At 44.3% G+C, this 18,800-nt stretch overlaps 1 protein-coding gene across 2 annotated transcripts in view; it reads left to right on the top strand.

The window, feature by feature from the left end:
• The window catches only part of PAX7 (paired box 7), a 157,647-nt gene extending 139,237 nt beyond the window's left edge, over positions 1-18,410 (top strand). For both annotated transcript variants that reach the window (XM_030222650.1, XM_030222649.1), the window contains exons 8-9: positions 9,215-9,461; positions 18,295-18,410. In XM_030222650.1, coding sequence (XP_030078510.1) covers positions 9,215-9,461; positions 18,295-18,410 — 363 coding nt within the window. The remainder of the gene's footprint in view (positions 1-9,214; positions 9,462-18,294) is intronic.
• Positions 18,411-18,800: the final 390 nt, after the last annotated feature.

Below are 18,800 nucleotides of genomic sequence, written 5' to 3'. Positions count from 1 at the left end.
TCTGGACCAAGACAAGGAGATGTTTAGTCCTGCTATGGATGGACTATCTTTCTAGGAAAGAGAAGGAAGTTCCATCTCCACGTCCGTAAAGGAGGAGATGTCACCTCTCTCCACGCCCGTAAAAAGGGAGATTTCATCTCCACGCCCGTTCATTTCTACACCCATAAGAGAAAGAGAATCAAAAATACTGGAGATAATATGGACTGGCAAGGATTGGTCTCGGAAGAAACAAGCCTCTCTGTTAGGCCTGATCCCACACTGGAGCCTAACTGCTGGACCACCAACAGGTGTATCCCAGCTTCTGATACTAGCTGATGAGGATAACCAGGAGGTGGAAGGATGACTCCGGACCATCATTGTCTCTTTGGCTAGGCTAGTTAGAGAAATCCAGCTGTATGAGAAACTTACTGTATACAATATTATAGGGATCTGTACAGATATGACCACCTGTAAATCCTAATCGTAATAGCACAAAGCGTACTCTCCTGTGACTAGGTGATAAATAGTGGATCTTGGAGTTTCAACCTATAACAGCCCTATATTGACACACTAATACACTGTAGCACTACTCACATAAAGGTTGACGCTTACTGATTGGCTTACATATCCTGTAAGAGGGGGGGGAACCTCGATTTTATATTCAATTATATGGGACTAGATACAAGAGTATTTATGAGTGGCAACGTATTAATGTCTAAATTGTTATCTACTGACCAGGCTCTTAGGTTAAATTTATGTTCTATGTTTCCTTTCTGGATATTCCTTTATTGTATTACTAGCCGTTAAGCCCGTAACAACGGGCTAGTTTTTTGTTTTCCTATGGCCTCCCCCCTCCCCCCCCCCCTATCCACCAACCCTGCTCCCTCCCCTGCCCTCCCCCCAGCATCTGTTTCCCTCAGTTCTGCCCCCTCCTTCCCTCCCTGCTCCCTCCTCCTCCGATTTCCACGCCCATGTCCAAGTCCTCCTCCCTATTGGGCTGTACTGCTGGTGGAAACGGGGCTTGGACTTCTACACTCTCAGCGTTCCAACTCTACTGCGCATTTGCAGGTGAATCGGTCACTTGCCGTTTATATGTTTGATATCCAAAAAGTGAATAAAGAGCTGAAGTTTTTTTTTTTTTTAAATAGAGCGCGATAAGGAGGTTCCATCTCCAGGACCCATTCAGTTCTTGCTACTGCTAAGACTACCAACTGGGATAATAGGTCTGCGATCTGGAGGTCTGTCTGCTGAGTTCTTCACATGATTCATCAAAGAGCAAACCATGAGAATGGCATTTGGTTCCTGCCAGCTTAGGCTACATTTGGCCAACAGGCCTTAAGCCCAATTTTGCATAGGTTGTCCAGGTTGGGAAAGGAATGTTCAAGTCAGGTCATGTGCATTTTCCCTGAATATTCCACAAACGGCCTTGCTACTAGGCAGACCAGGCGTCCACCTAGAGCAACAGCACATGCGGGGGTGGCAGGCATGCAACAATCTATCTCCCCCCTTTTCCCTTTCTCCTGTTGCCCCCTCCCCTCTTTCTGACCTCAAGGAACAACCGGATTCAGCATTGGCATGAGGTCTTTAACCACAGGCTTGTATTTGAGCTGTGCTGTATTCCTCATTCCCCCCTTCCTGCCCCCAACAGGAAGCCTTTAGTCATAGGGGAAGCAGGACACAGCTGTGCTTGAGTGCTGTGGTTAAAGACTGTGCTGGTGGTACTGAATCTGCTTGTTCGTTCAAACCCAAAAGAGACAGTGCTATCAGCAGTGCAGGCCTGGCAGGAGGTAGGAAAGAGGGGGAAGCTGGGGGAGAGAGAAGGGGAGACGCTGGCCACGTGAGGTAGCAAGAGGGGAAGGTAAGCTATGGGGGGGGGGGTTGGATAAATGCTGGACAATGGAGGAGGTTGGAAGGGAAGCGGTGATGCTGGACTGAGGGTTGGAGGACAAGAAAAGATGCTGGACTATGGGGGGGGTTGTAGAGTAAGGGGAGATGCTGGATTATGGAGGGATTGTCAGGCTGGACTATGGGAGAGTTGTAAGGTAAGGGAAAATGCTTTAATATGTGGGGATTGGAGGGCAAGGGTAAATGCTGGACTATGGACTATGGGGGGAATTGGAGGGCAACAGGAAATGCTGGTCTGGGGGGGGGATTGGAGGGCAACAGGAGATGCTGGACTATGGGAGGGATGGATTATGCGAGTCTTTATCTGCCGTCATTTACTGAGTTATTGTTTATAGCCAAAGCGTGTTTCTTAATTCAAACAGTTTTGGGGGTTTTGCTTAGTAAGCTTCCAGCTTGGACCGTTGAACTCTGTGGTCCCAGTTCATAGAGGAGGCCTGTATGATCACTGTAACAATTCAGCCCCCCTGAGTTCCCAGAGCAGACACATTTGTAATTCACTAGAGCCTTGAAACCCTTAGAAGTTATTCAGGACACATGTAGAATGAACATCAAAGGTTTCATAAAACTCCAGCTCCAATCATAACTAGAAGCTGAGATGAAATTAATTTGCATAATGTAAAAAAGACAGGGGAGAGAAGTCTGTTTGGAATAGGAGTGATTTATTTAGAAGATCTCTGCTCTGTTCTATTATAATCTTCCCCCAGCTCACGACTGCTCCATTTCATTAGACTGTCACTTTCACTGCTTCCCCCACGTAGCCAGGAAACAAAAATCCTTCAAGTTTAAAGCGGCCATGGATGAGATCGGGCAATCCTAATCGCACTGCGCTTTCCAAAGCCGTGTTGGTTTATCATAAAGGATACACATTTCCTCTGCTGCAGGCACCACGGCCACAGGCCCTGAGGGCCAGTTCAGAAATGGAAGGAATTAATTAGAGTTTTGTCCCCTGCTTTTAAAGTGATGAAACATCCCCAGGGGAAGAGAGTGTTAGTTGCAGAAGAGGTGGGGGCAGGAGGGAGAGCCTACACTTTTGCTTACAACCCGTTATGTATTATCTTTAGGTCGACACACTGAACCTTTCGCTGACATACCAGCTCCTGGAAGGCGGAAACGAGGCTGAGGGCTTATAGCACTGGCCCTGTTATTGACTCAGCCTTCACAGTGAGCTTGTGTTGGACCCTGTGACTGATTTGGAGCAGAACCACAGAGGAAGGAGATGGCAGCAAGGAGGGGGGAAGAGATGGAGAATACAAGGGAAAGGAGGGGAAGGGAGGGCTGTCACTCCGACTGATTGGCAGGCAAGAGATTTCCCTTCCGATAAAGCCTTACAGATGTAGAGTTGGGATTGATTTTTTGTTACTAATGGTAATGTACCAAGAAGTACGAAATTAAAGAAAGGCAAGGTCAAAGAGGGGGAAAGCAGCGGTAAAAGGCCTGACTTACATTCTGTAAGGGGATTACTGCATCCTTCCCAAACTTCCGAAAGTTCAAGCAGTTACTGAAATGACTTTAACCTGTTTTTAAAGAGGGCCTGCTAGACTGCAACTCCAGGCACTTTGGGTCTAACCAGTTGACCTTTTGTGGAGGGTGAGAGAAGATGCAAGGAATGACATTTTGATCCATTTTCTGCCTTGACATATCACGGTTGTGCTGTTGTGCCTTAGATGCAAATCTGTTGGCCTGATTTACCTAAATCCTTAACTGAATACAAAATTCCAGTTTTGTTCATGAGGAGGCCCAGGGCAAGTGCTCACTTTTAACATATCAGCAGCTGGACACATCATATCATGTCCAGCACCCTCCAAACTATCTTTAACACACCAGAGTGATTCATTTATTGATCCTGCAGATTCAACAAAAGTTACACATAAAATATGAGCAGACAAAGGAAAAAAAACAAAAAAAAACGAAACCCTACCCCAAAATCCCCAAACAATCAAGACTCGGGAAATGCCATTCAAAACAGGTAAAAGCTAAATTTCTGCTGAAACACAATATTGAGACCGTGGAAGGGAGCCTGGCTAACTCCTGCAGTTGGTGGTAAACTCGGAAATTCAATGCTGGGGCTGTGTCCGGCGACCGGCACTGAATTTCTGCTAAAAACATAGCCAGTTAAGCAGATATTCATCGACTGACCAGCTAAGCTATAGCAGCAAAAGATAGACCTGATATTTACACGGGTCTATCTGGCCACTAAACTTAGCCAGTCAGGCTACGTCACATGACATAGCCGGTGACTGGGCAGCCACTAAGAGGTAATATTCAGCCAAAATAGCCGTCTATCTTGTGCTGAATGTTAACGCTTAGCCAGCTGTAGGCTATTTAACCAGCCAAGAGCCATTCCTGGTGGTTATATAGTTTTAAATAGCCAGAATATAATTATCTTCAAGTTGAACCACCGATGGCAGAATATTCCATAGGCAAAGGCTTGGCAACTCAGAAAGCATGACCATGAATCATGCTAAGGTGTGACACATGAACTGGGAAAGGAGTAGTCACCCTCAATTAGACAGACGTGGCCACCATTGACTTCAGATAAAAAAAGAGCGTCATCATGGTTCACACAGAGCAACAATACCAACACCTTGAGCTTTATCCACTATACAATCGGTAACCAATGTAATGACTTCAAATACGGTGTAATGTGATGAAAAAGGTGAGAATAATCCGGAAGGTCAGGTGTAATTCTGTCTCGCTGCACCCTACGCCTGGAATAAACTTCCTGAGCCCCTACGTCTTGCCCCATCCTTGGCCACCTTTAAATCTAGACTGAAAACCCACCTCTTTAACATTGCTTTTGACTCGTAACCACTTGTAACCACTCGCCTCCACCTACCCTCCTCTCTTCCTTCCCGTTCACATTAATTGATTTGATTTGCTTACTTTATTTATTTTTTGTCTATTAGATTGTAAGCTCTTTGAGCAGGGACTGTCTTTCTTCTATGTTTGTACAGCGCTGCGTATGCCTTGTAGCGCTATAGAAATGCTAAATAGTAGTAGTAGTAGTAGTAGTAGTAGGAGAACACCTAAGTACAACTTAGGTGAGTTTAGCCTTACTTAATGTGTTCATAGAGTGAATATCAGCACTTAACTAGCCAAGTGCTAACTTTGCCCCTGGATCACCCCTAAGCTGTCTTGAATTTAGATGCTGTTTTCGACTCCACCACTTCACCGGGAGGCCATTCCATGAAGAAGTATTTCCTCGAGTTACTTCTGAACATCTGAACCTCCTTTAATGCACAGTCACTTTGATAAACTCCAAAGCAATCTTAACATCCACCTTCTGTTATTCCCAGGGGGGTTACCTTTGCCGCTATCCTCCTCAGGTGTATCTATAGAGGAATTCTCATTCAGGGCTATTTACATATATACAGTTCCACAGTTCCACATGGACTGGGCTTCCTCCCACCCAGGGACCTCCTACTACTCCAGCCCTCTAGCAGGGACCTCCCTCCCCCCAAAATCAACCACTCTAGTGATACCCATTCCACAGGGTAGCAAAAATGCTGCAGAAGGTTTTAAATGCACAGTAACTCAAGAGAAAGAGTCACAACAGGTTATCATCAAGATCAAAGTGAATCATTCTTCAGTTATCTGAACCAAACATCCAAAGGGCCTCCGATTCATCGGCCTTCACGTCCACAAAATAGCTAATACCAATGTAACAGTACTTAATTATTCCAAAAGCATTCACAAAGTCCCACTGTGCACAGGATAACCACATCGGAAAAGAGACAGACAAGTTGTGACACTCAAAGATTTCCCAGGTATTTTACGAGAGGTTCACGGAACTCGTATAACGACTCCAGGTGTATCTGCCGACACATACAGCAGGAACAACACATGCAGAAAAGAGTGCCTTTCCCCTTACTACATATGCAATCAAGAGCAGCCAAATTCAACACTATCATTTTAGTTTTTTAAGGATTGGGGAATGGACACAACAGCCCCCTCACTCGCTTGCTCACATTTATTATGATTCAAAGGAGCTGCAAATGCTAGATTGAAAAAATTTTGAAATACAAATGTATTCCCACACCATGTGGAACTCCTCTACCTGAGCCCCTACGTCTTGCCCCATCCTTAACCATCTTTAAATCTATATTGAAAGCCCACCTCTTTAACATTGCTTTTGACTTGTAACCACTTGTAACCTCTCGCTTCTACCTACCCTCCTCTCCTCTTTCCTCTACACATTAATTGATTTACTTGCTTTATTTTTTGTCTATTAGATTGTAAGCTCTTTGAGCAGGGACTGTCTTTCTTCTATGTTTGTGCAGCGCTGCGTACGCTTTGTAGCGCTATATAAAGGCTAAATAGTAGTAGTAGTAGTACCTACAGGACTTGCCAGTTGGGGATGCTGTTTTCCTATTGCATTTTCAATGGTGACAGACAGGCAAGCTCTGCAGGACTCCAAGGAACCTGTCTGTGCCTAGCAATTGAAGCACTGCCCCCCTCCCCCCACCATTGGCAGCTTAGAGGGACAGGGGCTGAAACATATAAACAGCTACACTGTGTACCCAATTACACAGGTAAATTCTGCTTAACTCTTCATTTAATCACTGATTAATCTCCGTTTCTAACTTCAAAGTTGAATGGCCCAACAAAAGATTTCTGAGTCACGGGGAGGGGGGCGGGGGGGAAATCACAGTAGCAGTAATTCTTCAATGATTTAACATGGATGAGAAATATGGGCCAGTAGGAAGAATTAGCCACCAAAGCCCACACGAGCATTAATTTCATATAACAGCTTTCACTAGCGTGGCGAGGCAGCTTAGCTACAGCAGTACGGAGCAGTGAACACGGACAAATGCAGACAGATGCAGGAACTTACATTAAGAAACTTATGGAAGGGCCAGCCCAGAGTCAGAGAGAGATAAGAGAAGATCTTAAAAATTAAGGAGAATAAGGACAAACACAAGAATGTCAGAGCTTTGGAAGGACAAGGACAGGTGACAGGTACAGGAGAGAACAGCAAGGCAATGCTGAACCCTCAGTGACCACATCCAGAACACGGATAGCCTGCGAGTCCAAAAACTACTGGAGAAAGAAACACGTGTAAACACAAACAAGAACCACGATAAAAGCAAAAGATGCAATCAAAAATCAACATTCAGTGCTGTACAGAATGTTTCCTTATTAGAAATAAATATCCCGTACTGAGCTAATGGTTATCACGCCTCATTGAGTTCACATGCGTACTATTAGGGATGGAGGTTTTCCAGCCAAGTGCCCAAGAAAAAAGCTAAAGGTTAAAAACCTTTCTAGACCAAGCGAAGAGAAGGGAGGGGGAGGTTGGGCTTTCTGCTTGTGCCATTCTAGTGAAAGTGTCTCTCACAATATTTCACCAGGCTGCTGGCAGAGGAGAAACACCATTTTACCATCTGCCGAGCTCAAACTTTTTCAATTTACCACTTTAACTGACGTCAATAGGGTTAAGCTAAATATCAAGATATGAAAGAACTACTTTCTGGTTAGCTCTGGCCTTCTTGAACTCGCCAGCCGATTCCAACAAGCCCAAAGTAGAGGCACTCTTGAGTTCCTTCAGCTGACATGTCAGACTCTCCGAAATGTAACCTGGATTGGCCACTGTTGAAACAGGATGCTGGGCTTGATGGACTTTTGGTCTGTCCCAGTGTGACAATACTTACGTACTTATGCTCTTACTGTTACTATGGTAAGTCTACTTGTGGCCTCCAGGCTTCTGAAACTCTGTTTTACTCTGGACTTCTCCAAGGCAATTTACCGCTTGCTGCTCCATCTAATGCTAAACCAAGGATCCCAAGTGGCTGAAGATCCTCTGTGACTCAACACTCTGTTATGAGCTGTTTTGTTTTATTTCACTTTTGTTCTCTCCCCATTTCCCTTTGTCTCTTTTAATTATAATTCTAAATTCATTGAAATATTCTTTATGTTTTGTGTAAATTGCATTGTTACTTTAGTCTATTCTGTACATCAAGTTCAATAAAATAAACACCTGACCTTGTCATGCTAAAATCCCAAGAGTACTACTACTAAACATTTCTAACAGTTTTTCTCTGGTACTGAAATTGCAACGATTGCTCTGTTATTTTTAGAGGGGAAAATCCAATGAAAAACTTGAATGAACCCCACAGAGCAGTGTCCTGGGTCCCACCGTCTTTGCACTTGTATTTTCCCCACATTCTCACTGTCCTAGCCTGGCAAGGAATGTGAAGAGACTTGACCGTTTGATTCTGGAGCAAAGTCGACACTCCAGGAGAAACAAAATCGGTGCAGCCGTGTGGCAGCTAAGATTCAGTGGCAAGTCCTGCATGTGAGGAACAATATGAGATGAGGGGGTGAGATACAGTTATCCATCAGTTAGCAGAGGGACCCAGGAATGATTGCAAGTAATTATTTCAAAGTGGGGACGAAGTGGTGCCAGTATCAGAGGAGTGCCAGGATGTACAGGGCAGGGAAAGGAGGGACGTACAAATGCCAGAGTCTAGGGGCATTTGCAAGCGTGTTCATTTAAACATCAGCACCACTGCAGAGGGTCAATTCATAACTAGGTTAATTGGACAAAAAAGACGTCACCTAGGTACCTGCACGAGTCTTTATAAAATACTAGCACAAAATCTGACAAAGTTCTGCTTATATCGAATGTATGGACATCACACCTATGTGACAGCAGCTCTGAATGTTAGTGACCATGCATAAATTACACCATAGTAACATAGTAGATGATGACAGAGAAAGACCTGTACGGTCCATCCAGTCTGCCCAACAACATAAACTCATATGTGCTACTTTATGTGTATACCTGACCTTGATTTGTATCTGTCATTTTCAGGGCACAGACCGTTGAAGTCTGACCAGCACTAGCCCCACCTCCCAACCACTAGGCCCGCCTCCCACCACCGGCTCTGCCACCCAATCTCTGCTAAGCTTCTGAGGATCCCTTCCTTCTGAACAGGATTCCTTTATGTTTATCCCACGCATTTTTAAATTCCGTTACCGTTTTCATCTCCACCACCTCCCGCGGGAGGGCATTCCAAGTATCCACCACTCTCTCCGGGAAAAAATACACCACTGCTTGTGCTGTGCCCAATGTCTGCCCATAACGAGCCTGCTCATCCTTGTGCTTCATCAGTGTGTCATCAGGTCCAGTGTTGTCCCACTGTCTGGCAGCTATATCCATGAAATGTTATTTACTATTTCTTTACAAAGTTAGGAATGACAGTGTCGCTGGAAGAAAGTTACCGTCCTTTTCCTGGCCTGAGTTCCTATGTCATTTCATGTGCTTGTAGACTGATACCAGAGGGGGATTTCCCCCAAATGATTCATTCTCCATTCTGTTCCTTCACAGGTAATGAGCATCCTGAGTAACCCCAGCGGAGTACCGAGTCAGAGCCAAGCAGATTTCTCCATCTCGCCTCTGCACAGCGGATTGGACACAAGCAACTCCATCTCTGCCAGCTGCAGCCAGAGAAGTGATTCCATCAAATCTGTGGACAGCCTCCCATCCTCACAGTCCTACTGTCCACCCACCTACAGCACCCCGGGCTACAGCATGGACCCAGTGGCCAGCTATCAGTATGGCCAGTATGGACAAAGTGAGTACCAGTCCTGTAAAAGAAAGGTTCAGCTGTGGAGGAGAATCTTCCCAAAATGTTTTTGTGGCTCTGTACAAGAAACAGGGCGCCAAACAAGCACAAATGCACTAGATGGTTGCAGGGCTGCCGAGAGGGGGGGGGCAAGGAGGACAAAATTCCCCAGGCCCGGGCCTCCAAGGGGGGGCCCGGAGCCGAGGTCAGGCCGCCGGCACTGCAGTCCCCGGTCTCAACTGCCTGCCTCCTCGGCTCCGGGCCCCCTGCATTCAAAGCGGCAGTCGCAGACCGCCTCTCTTTTGGCCTTCCCTCCCTGTGTCCCGCCCTCACGGAAACCGGAAGTTACATCAGACGAGGGCGGGACACAGGAAGGGAAGGCCAGAAGAGACACGATCTGTGAATGAAGGGGGCCAGGAGCCGTGGAGGCAGGCAGGTGAGACCGCGGACTGCAGCGACGGGGGGGGGGCGGCAGGGGGGCGGCAGGGGGGCGGCGGGGGGGGGGGCGGCCTTGCCCCGGGCCCGGCCTAGTCTCTTGGCGGCCCTGGATGGTTGTAAAATGGCCGCCCAGTTTTCGATGCCTCTAACTGTGTCTCTTCACATCTAGAAGGCTGATTGATGATGGTTCCAAAGTATTATTTCCCTCTAGATACCTAGGTGTCATTTTCAAAAGAAGACAATTGTATAAGGGTTGGGGGCCATCTGGCGCGTATTGTATGAAGGAAGTCAGGTCCTGTTTTCCTTTAGATAACAGTGGTATAACAGGTCAAATAGAAGCAGAGAGTTAGGTGCGACCACTTGCAGATGCCATGGAGCCAATGTCAAGATTGGTAAAATACATTGTGTATTCTGTCGCTTACATGCATCCGGCTATGATGCCACCATTTTCTGGAATAGAGCATAGGTGGAATACCGAACTTTTTGCCTTTATGTGTACAGAGATGCACGCGTGTGCTGGGCTTCTAGTCGTCTACATGTGTTCTCGGTGCCTAGATGTTGGCAACCTCTTTTTATTTTTATTTTATTTATTACATTTGTATGCCACATTTTCCCACCTATTTGCAGGCTCAATGTGGCTTACATAGTACTGGAAAGGCGATCGCCAACTCCGGTATGAACAAATACAAAGTGATGTGTGGTAGAATAAGGTTCATGTGGAACCAACACATTAGGGAATCATAGTGAGGAAGAGTTATTATATGTCCATTACAAGCTTTGGTTTCATTGTGTTGCAGGGTTCAGGCATTTAAGTTGGGTCAGTAGGGTATGTGAAGTGGAGGAGTGGCCTAGTGGTTAGGGTGGTGGACTTGGGTCCTGGGGAACTGAGGAACTGAGTTTGATTCCCACTTCAGGCACAGGCAGCTCCTTGTGACTCTGGGCAAGTCACTTAACCCTCCATTGCCCCATGTAAGCCGCATTGAGCCTGCCATGAGTGGGAAAGCGCGGGGTACAAAAGTAACAAAAATAAAATAAATAAAATGCCTTTTTGAACAGGTTAGTTTTTAATGATTTCCAGAAGTTTAGGTGATCATAAGTTGTTTTCACGGTTTTTGGTAATGCGTTCGTGTGCTTATGTAGGAAAAGCTGGATGCATAAGTTGATTTGTATTTGAGCCCTTTGCAGCTTGGGTAGTGGAGATTTAGATATGTTCGAGTTGATCCTGTTGTGTTTCTGGTTGGTAGGTCTATGAGGTCTGTCATGTATCCCCGGGCTTCGCCGTAGATAATTTTATGAACCAGGGTGCAGATTTTGAAAGCAATACATTCTTTGATTGGGAGCCAGTGCAGTTTTTCACTGAGGGGTTTGGCGCTTTCGAATCACGTTTTTCCAAATATAAGCCTGGCTGCCATGTTTTGAGCGGTCTTGAGTTTCTTAATGATTTGTTCTTTGCATCCCGCATAAATTCCATTGCAGTAGTCTACATGGCTTAGTACCATTGATTGTATCAAGTTGCGAAATGTTTCCCTCGGGAAGAGTGGTTTCACTCGTTTGAGTTTCCACATTGAGTGGAACATTTTCTTTGTTGTGGATTTCACTTGGCTCTCTAGTGTAAGGTTACGGTCGATTGTAATGCTGAGGATTTTCAGGTTGTCTGAGATAGGGAGGGTGTAATCTGGGGTGTTTATATTTGTGGGGTTGTTCGCATTGTATTGGGATGAGAGGATAAGACAGTGTGTTTTTTCTGTATAGAGTTCTAGTTGAAATGCATTTGCCCATGAGTCCACAATGTTCAAGCTGAGCTTGATTTCGTTGGTGATTTCTGTCAGATCATGTTTGTAAGGAATGTATATTCATGCAAGCAGCCGAGCAAGATAAAATAGCACATACACATTTGGAAATGAATTAAGGGGGGGGGGCTGTTTTCCTCCAAGCACCCACAGGAAAACCTCGTTTCGCCAACTCGGGAGCAACTGCCAGACAAGTCCTTCTGCCAGGGTAAATGTTAAGTGGCTTTGAAAATTTCCCTGAAAGGTTCTTAAGCTTTTTTTGGTTCCTGCACCCCTTTAACTGATCAATGAAACCCTCACACCCCCTTCCTAATCCATGTATTCACCAGGGACTACATATGTCACTGTTAGGACTGGCCTAATAGTTACTACAGTGGGTTGCGGACCTGGGCAACTGAGTTCAATTCCCACTGCTGCCTACCGGTTGGCAGTGGGTTGAGCTTGTAAGGAACCGGGTTCAATTCCCTCTGCAAGTCACTTAGCCCTCCATTGCCCCACTACTTAGGTTGTGAGACCATCATGGACAGAGCAAAGTACCTGTAGAATTGTATATAAAACCACCTCAACTTGTGCTCAAAAGAGGTGGTATATGAAATTAATAATTAAAAAACAAAATCACTAAAATTACAGTAGTTATCTTGTTGGGCAGACTGGATGGACATTCAGGTCTTAATCTGCCATCATTTACTATGTTACACTACCAAAGCTATAATGCTACATAAATTGTACATAAATGTTGTTAATAAAATGACTGCTTGCAAGTGATTCGTATTCCATTTCAAGACCCTTCTTTGCACTCTGCTTGACTCTTCCGGGCGCAGGATAAGAATCCCTGCACTAGAAGTACTAAAGGAGTTTTTGAAAATTGGCCCTAAAATGGAAATTGCCACATCAAGACTTTGAAACATTTATCAAGTACAAAGTTCCCTCAGACTTTTCCACCTCCTGTTTGAGTGGATATCATGCAAATATCATGAAATTCAGACAATAGGCTGGTTTCCTAAACTGACAATATTGTTATTATGGGTCACAGCACGCATTAATTACTGCCGACCCCATCATTTTCCTTGCCAGTTCACTAAAAAAAACACACTGTAAGCCAAGAGAATTGTAGTTCAGTTTATCAGCCCCTCTCTGACACGAATACGCCCCTAGGATCACCTCTTCCAAATGCAGCACAGGACACTTTTGCACCTTTAGCCATGTCAAGGGCCAACCATTTCCAGACACCCAATCTAGAGTTCCCCATCTACATAGCTTTGAAAATTCTCCTCCCCATGTCTAAGGGAAAAAAGCTAAGTGCAAAGTGTCAAGAGTCGACTCCTTAAAATAAGGTCAGGGATAGCTCAGCACGATGACAGAACAGCCAAGGGCTTGTTTTCCTCCTCCTTGCTGGAGCGCTTTCTTTATAATTGTTCAGTCGAAACTCATGAGGGACTTCAGCAAAGCACCCACTGGTGTTAAATCAATAAGTAGACGTTGTGAGAGAATTGACCCACACAGGGTTAAAGAGACATCCTGTTCTTCCTCCTGCTTTCTAGTTTGCCCTTGGCTTGTCTTCGGTGACCCCTCCTTCCATATGCTGGAGTACTTACCCCGTCACAGAGCCCTAATTTCTTTAGCTTCTATGGTTAAATTAGAACCGGCTGGGATTGTGGACTGGATCAATAGCAGCCTTCCCCTAATTTTTGTAGGGGACCTGGTGCCATTACCCCTGACCTCCGTGTTACTTCTGCATAAGGCTGGGCACATGTGCTATTGATAAAATTCTAACCAAATTCCAATACTGTGTTATTTCCAACAAAGATGCCCTTGGGGGTAGAGTTAGTCACACCCCCATGTGCAAACCAAAAGCAAAGAAAAAAGAAGAAATGCTGAAAGAAATAAGGAAAAAAAACGAAGGTGGAAACAATTCTAGAGGGAGAGACAGAAAAAAATGGCTGGGAGTCATTCTTGAGTAGCTGAAAACCAAGTTTTGGAAAACATCTGAAGAACTAGTCAGACATGTGAAGAGTTAGACCAATAAATCAATTTCACACCTCCAGGGACTAAGGGTGATCACACTCTGTTATTAAAGGAGAAGGAAAGGAAAGAGAATGGGAAGGAAGTATGCAGAATGCAAATAAATAATTGAACTGTGACAAAGGAAGGAAAAGTGAAGAATAAAAATGTGAGAATGAAGACTTTGCCACCCGCATCTTCTTTCATCCCTTTTTTCTTCAGGTGTCTTTGCCTCATTCTGCAGAAGATTCAGGGGGGAAGCTATCAGCAAGGGCTCCCGTTAAGACATGTGATTTTTCTGTTAACCCCAGTTCTTAGTAACTAGGTCTCACTGCATAAAATGGGACCTGTGCTAAAATAGCCCAAGTTAGTGGTAAAATAACCCATCTTAACAGTAGCCCATGTTGATAACTTCCTCCCTTAGTGTGAAGACTTTATCTCATTTCACCAATAAGAGACAACCTCATCAATAGCTTGATTGTCCTAAACTTTGGTAACTTCCCCCTAGTGTGAAGAGTTTCAGTCTCTTGTAACCAGAGCTGGTATTGTGATGTCATAATGCCTCATTCCACCAATAAGAACCAACCTCATCAATGATGTCACAATGGCTCCATTGCCCTATACTTAGCTCAGCTCTGATATAGTGATGTCATAATGTCTCTATCCACCAATAAAAGCCAACCTCATCAGTGATGTCATAATGGCTTGATTGTCCTATACTTGGCTCACTTTCATTACATATAGTAGTGATTTTGATTTCTAGACACATTTCTTTTTTCTTTAATTAAGGGAAGAAGTTCTCAACATGGTCTACCGTTAAGATGTGTTTTGTTACTGTTAACCCCAGGTCTCGCTGTATAAAATGGGAGCTGTGCTAAAATAGCACCAGTTAGTGGTAAAATAACCCATCTTAATGCCAGCCCGCATCGTTAACTACACCCCTCAGACTTCCAGCAGTCCTAAAAGTCTTGTTCTGGAGTTATAATGCCCCGGAATTCACTCTCTAACAGAGCTGTCTTCCTGCTTTTTATTCCAGTGTGGGACGATTCACATTCTGGCTTATGCCTCATTCCCAGAACCTTTAGACAGTTCAGGCAGCCGCAACTGGGAATTTCAGTCTTTCTGGGATTAGTAGAAAACAGCCAATGTGAAAAAAAAACTTGTGCAGTCAACATTATACAGGGCCACCAGGTTAAAAGTGGGTTTTTACTGGCTTCATCTTACCCATTCATAAGTCAACATCTCTAGTCTACACTGTTCAATTTATGCAATAAAAGTGCTACGTTCGCAGCTTTAGCCAGGTTAGATAAGGGACAGGTCACAGCGTTCCTGCAATGTGGTTTTTAAATTCAGTAACGCTACCAAGCTTAAAGTTGTGCAGGCAAATCCATTCTCCAAACACGTGGCCTAAATCCAGTGGCACTTTTAGCCAGATAGGTACTTAATGCAATGGTGAATGGCTTTGGGAATCCCCTTCCCCCATTCTGCTTTGTCACCCAATACTGCTGTCTAATTACTCCAGCCCCCGTCTATCACAGTCTTACACACTCATTCCCATTTCCACACTGAAACTTTCTCTTGCTCTAATATACACACGTGTAGGCCCTGTGTGAGTGCATCTGCTCCTGGACTATTCACAGGGAATGTCACATTAATGTCCTCCTTAGGCTTTCTAGAGACCGAAGCTCTGCTAATGACACCACTGATGGCACACAGAAGCGTGAAAAGAATTCTAATAGATATGACAAGTTTAATAAGAGCTCCTCTCTGGAAGGGTCCCCCTTTGGGGCAGGCGCCTGACAAGACATTGATGGCTGAAATTTGTTTACTCATTGGCACCGATTGTATATCTCTTTCCAGTTCTTTATTAATCTAATTTGGGGAATTAACAAGTGAAAGAGTGTTCTGGCTATTTCCTAATGAGAACTGTCACTCCCACACCCTCTCTTCTCAGTTGTGATTGTGGAATGGGCTACAGTATTTCCTCTTGGTCTGAAGTCGAATGCTAGTACCGATTTCTTCTGGAAAAGAAGCAGAACCAGTTTACCAAGAGCCCTGCGATGGGTAAAGTTATTTCTGGTTCCTGTTCCAGCAGCTTTGACCCTGGTTCCAGTTTTTATCTGCAGCCTGTTCTGTCTTGCTGATGCCATCAGGGTCTATTGATGGCTGTGGGTGTATCAAAGGGAGTTGCCCCTTTGGGAGCTCTTGGGAATGACAGGGAGTATCAGAACTGTGATTTCTTTTATCTTTGTCATTTTTAGGGTTTGGGTTTTTTTTACTTTTATTTTTGTATTAGAAATATACACAACCAAGCAAAAGAGAGTACTTCTACAGAAATGCTGAATTACTAACAGAAAATTATTTTATTGGATTTTGAGTTAAAGAAGGATAGTATTATTGAAATGCAAAATGTATTATATTGTGGTAAAGAAAGGGGATGTTTACAATCAAAGTAGTTTATATATTATATTCAGGTACTTATTTTGTACTTGGGGTATTGGAGGGTTGAGTAAGTTGCTCAGAATCACAAGGAGCTGCAGTGGGAATTGAACCCAGTTCCCCTGGTTTTCAGGCCACTTCACTAGCCAGATAAAATGTATTATTATGTGGTAAAGAATGATAACTCTGGAACAATATGTCCCTCCTGCCCAGTCAATTTATAAGCCGTCTCTGGATACCGAAAAACACTTGATCAAGGAAATACTGTAGAATGAGAGAAACACCATAAAAAAAGAATTCCGTTTCATAAAGAAGAAAAACACCTAATGGCATTTCCAAGACATCTAAAGACATAGTGGAGGAGTGGCCTAGTGGTTAGGGTGGTGGACTTTGGTCCTGAGGAACTGAGTTCGATTCCCACTTCAGGCACAGGCAGCTCCTTGTGACTCTGGGCAAATCACTTAACCCTCCATTGCCCCATGTAAGCCGCATTGAGCCTGCCATGAGTGGGAAAGCGTGGGGTACAAATGTAACAAAAATAAAATAGATACTATTGGAGATTCTACATGGAATGTTGCTACTATTGGAGATTCTACATGGAATGTTGCTATTCCACTAGCAACATTCCATGTAGAAGGCTGCGCAGGCTTCTGTTTCTGTGAGGCTGGACGTCAGACTCACAGAAGCAGAAGCCTGTGCGGCCACATTGGTGATCTGCAAGGGCCGACTTCTACATGGAATGTTGCTAGTGGAATAGCAACATTCCATGTAGAATCTCAAATAGTAGCAACAGTGGAGGAGTGGCCTAGTGGTTAGGGTGGTGGACTTTGGTCCTGGGGAACTGAGGAACTGAGTTTGATTCCCACTTCAGGCACAGGCAGCTCCTTGTGACTCTGGGCAAGTCACTTAACCCTCCATTGCCCCATGTAAGCCGCATTGAGCCTGCCATGAGTGGGAAAGCGCAGGGTACAAATGTAACAAAAATAAAAATAAATAAATAGAAAGACTGGAAGCTGTTCAGAGGAAGATGACAAAAATGGTAATGGGGTTTGTGACAAATGAAGCATGAGAAGAGACGAGGAAAGGAGGGATAGGGGAGATATGATACAGACATTTAAAATGGATTAATATACCAAAGTCTTGCTCTCTTAGCACAGAGTCCCATTGTATGCAATGAGACCCTGTGCTAAAATTGTCACGTGCAACACACAACTCGCAAGATGGGAGTAGCAGAAAAGTCTTTATTAAGGCACCAAAGTAAGACTTGACACGAGTCCATGTTTTGGCAAACTGGATGCCTACTTCAGGGGTCACAAGACTTGTCTATGAGGTCACTGGCAGCAACCCCGAAGCTTTGCTTCTCCATGGACATTCAGATCTCAGCCACACAGCTGCCAGTGACCTCATAGACAAGTCTTGTGACCCCTGAAGCAGGCAGCCAGTCTGCCGAAAGACAGACCAGTGTCGAGTCTTACTTTGTCTTCTGATACTCCCATCTTGAGGGTCGTGTGTCACCCTCTACTTCTTGTTGCATTTTGCTTCTTCAAAGAGGTTCCTTCCTGATTTCCTCGTGGACTCTCAAACGGTCATGGCTAATCTGTCCAGTATGATTTATTTTATTTTATTCAACTTTATCTTCTATTTTGATTTACTTTTACTAAGTGTATTGTTTTGCGATTTTGCTTAATTATATGTTTGATTTTATGAATGCTGTTTTGTATTCCGCCCTTGGTTTAAGGCAGAATATAAATAAACAACAAAATTAGTCGTATGTTAAACTGCCTTAGATCGATATATATGTTTTAAGGTTGCCATGTGTGCACATGTACCTAATAAAAAAGATTGAAACAAACTGCCTTAGAGCGTAGCCATAACCACTGTTGGCCTAATTCTATATACAGTGCTAAAAATTGTGTGTAGAAAGTTAAGCGTGCGACCAATTTCCACACAAAATTTAACAATTAGCATTTATGCACACATTTTTAGGCACCAGGAGCCACTCGTAAATTTTACACTTGGTTCCAAAAAGGAGGCATGGCATGGGAGGGTCATGGGCAGATGGGAGGCATTACAACAACCACCACAAATACATAATATATGAATGGATTATTCTAAGAACTCCAGCTTTCTAATAGAGTATTTTGTCATTTCCGTGCTCTCTTTCCTCTTTTAAGGTGCAGTTGACTACTTGGCCAAGAATGTTAGTCTGTCTACGCAGCGAAGGATGAAGCTGGGAGAACATTCAGCGGTGCTGGGTCTCCTCCCAGTGGAAACAGGCCAAGCCTACTGAAGAGACCACCCAGAACCATTCCAGAAACAGCATCACGACAATTTGCCAGCATCTGGAGGACCATCTTAATTGAACCCAGAATTCCAGTCCTTTCCTGTGCTGACCTGAGCTGTGGATAAAGAAGAGACACAGTGTGTCTGAAACGAGACAATGAGAAGACAGGACATTCACACGTGAACAGCAAATGTTAACCAACCATCCATTCCAAGTTGCTGACGCAGGACATGTCGACGGTTTTGTGATATATTTTTTTGTTTGTTAATGGTAAAACACTGTATAGGAAAGAAACAGTATGTTGATAATTAAGATATTATATAATGGACCACAAATACTTTGGACCAAAAGCAAAGCATTACACATGGTGAACTTTCCGTGAAATCCTGATACGAG

The sequence above is a fragment of the Microcaecilia unicolor genome, chromosome 13 (genome assembly GCF_901765095.1).
Source record: "Microcaecilia unicolor chromosome 13, aMicUni1.1, whole genome shotgun sequence".
Taxonomy (NCBI): domain Eukaryota; kingdom Metazoa; phylum Chordata; class Amphibia; order Gymnophiona; family Siphonopidae; genus Microcaecilia; species Microcaecilia unicolor.
This window is presented reverse-complemented; position numbering and strand designations above follow the sequence as displayed.